This window comes from Etheostoma spectabile, chromosome 20, assembly GCF_008692095.1.
Source record: "Etheostoma spectabile isolate EspeVRDwgs_2016 chromosome 20, UIUC_Espe_1.0, whole genome shotgun sequence".
Classification (NCBI taxonomy): domain Eukaryota; kingdom Metazoa; phylum Chordata; class Actinopteri; order Perciformes; family Percidae; genus Etheostoma; species Etheostoma spectabile.
In genome coordinates this window covers 19,778,298-19,780,699 of record NC_045752.1, presented here as the reverse complement: position 1 = coordinate 19,780,699, position 2,402 = coordinate 19,778,298, and the positions used below count along the sequence as shown (strand labels likewise).

The 2,402-nt window shown below is 36.3% G+C and overlaps 1 protein-coding gene across 1 annotated transcript in view; it reads right to left on the bottom strand.

Annotated features, from left to right (window-relative positions):
• Positions 1-2,402, bottom strand: part of LOC116669787 (class I histocompatibility antigen, F10 alpha chain) — a 10,049-nt gene continuing 7,647 nt past the window's right edge. The window contains exons 5-6 of the mRNA XM_032499828.1: positions 1,956-2,092; positions 1-1,066 (exon numbers count right to left, since the gene is read on the bottom strand). Coding sequence (XP_032355719.1) covers positions 827-1,066; positions 1,956-2,092 — 377 coding nt within the window. The 3' untranslated portion in view covers positions 1-826. The remainder of the gene's footprint in view (positions 1,067-1,955; positions 2,093-2,402) is intronic.

The following is a 2,402-nucleotide window of genomic DNA, read 5'->3' as shown; positions in this document are numbered from 1 at the left end:
ATGGTTTCAAAACAGTATCTGGACTTAACTAAACAATTCATATTTTCTGCCTTTTTAACTAACAACGAATGTAAAATTTGATATAAAAGAGGTTTGTTGACCATGAATTCCAAGAATGAATGTAAAACCTGTAAATAAACCAGCTCAGGCTTTTACAAAAAAAAAGCACCAAAAAATGAAAAGAGTGACAAATAAATCAGAAAAAGTGACAAAAACATTGGAAAAGCACAAAATAAGTTAATTTTCAATTTTGACCCGGAAGGACAAGTTCATGGTTAATGGGAATACAACACAAAGGTTATGTAGCACGCTGATTGTAAAAGAACTGTATACACATATATATATATATGTGTATACAGTTTTTTATATATATATATATACACATATATATATATATATATACATATATATATATATATACATATATATATATATGTGTATACAGTTCTTTTATATATATATATATATATACACTGTATATAGTATATAATATCAACATGTTCTTATGATATCGTACCAAAACACAACAATTAGTATGATATGTTACCCACCAAAAGCTTACAGTAGTGAAGACACTTAAACAACTAGATTTAAACAACGGCCTCCTTAACTAGTACTTCAGGGACAGGAACAACCGTTTCCTGGTTGAAGGTCTTGTGTTTACTACTATTACTGTGTATTGAGCAGCCTACTGAGTGTTTATCATGAAGATGAATGATGAATTATTAATAGATTCAGTGCAAAATAACAGCGCCTCTGAGGGACTGACAGTAAAATCACAGTTGATATTTGAAATATTTCTCTTTGTGCTCAATTCCTTATTTAACTATCGCTGGGCTCCGTCAATCTGATGAGCAAAGAACTCTGGGTCGTAGTAACTTTGATCCTTCAACATGATCCTCACCTCCCACTGCTCGTGGGATTCTCCGTGTCCTTCCCTCCCCTGTGTGACTGAAAGAATAACGCTCTGCAGGTCTGGAGACGCAACGCTCTCCATGATCCTGGTAAACTGCTCCGCCAGATGTGGATCAACTCCTGGAGGAGGAGGACTGGACTTTGGTTTCACTGCAAGGAAAATTAGAAAATAACTATATATATAATTGAAATCCCAATTAGGACACATAGTAAACACAAAAGATGGATTGAGCTGTAGATTTTACAACTGAAAGGTAAACTTGCTCTCTGGAGGACAAAATATACTATTTACATACATACACATATACACATATATACACACACACACGCACACATATATACATATACACGTATACACACACACACACACATACATATATACATATTCACATATACACATATATACATACAATACACACACCTACATATATGTATACAAATATATATATATATATATACATATATATATACATACATACACACATATACTATACAGACACACACATATACACTTACATACACATATACATACATACACACAAACACATATACATACATATACATATATCCACATAAATATATATATATACACACACACACACACACACACACACACACAGACACATATAGTAGCCTACTTGAAAAGTGAACATCTTCATGGTGTAGAAAGGTGAGAGACAGGGTGTGTGTGGGGTGGAGATAGAAGGGGGGGGGGGGCCCATCTAGCTCCACCCTATTGGTGTTCTTAAGTGGATTTCAAAGTTTGATATCAGAAATCAAGGGCGTAATGTTGTGTTCATGCCGGGGGGGGGGGGGGGGGGCTGTCTCCACTTAACACTATTACTAATAATCTCATTCTGCTAATGTTCTGCCAACATTTGTCCCTTCATTCAATCCGTAGCAAAAGGGAATGTCTTTACTTATGAGTATTTTTTTGGTGACTTTGCACAGGCCATTTTGTGATTGCTACACACCCCCCCCCCCCCCCCCCCCCCCCACCCTTCCTGTAAATTACACGTGGTGGCAATAATAAGCCTTACACATTTAGCGACATATTGTTGCACAGGAAACATCGTGACAACAGACACAGTGCAGATGACTCCAGCGATGACAGTTAGCAGTTTCCAAAGGACACTCATGTGATGAAGAAGATTTCTGCCGTCAAGAGTCGTCCCGTCTGTAAGGAAAGAAGATCCTGAAAACCCATTCTGACCACTTTGGTTAACCCCCATGTTGTCCTCGTGTTGTCCTCATGTCGTCCTCATGTTGTCCTATATCAATGTTGTTTTTAATTCCCCAAAATAACATGATTGATTCCACACAACGCTCTTTGGCAAGTACAAATCTCTACTTTCATTAATTTTGGGGCGTCTTATTCAATTTTAAAGCATTTGAAAAACAAACTGAAGTGCTGTTGAAATAGTATTGAGTAAGAGTTTACATATTCCAGTCTGTGATTATCATCAACATCCATTCCTTTAATTTTA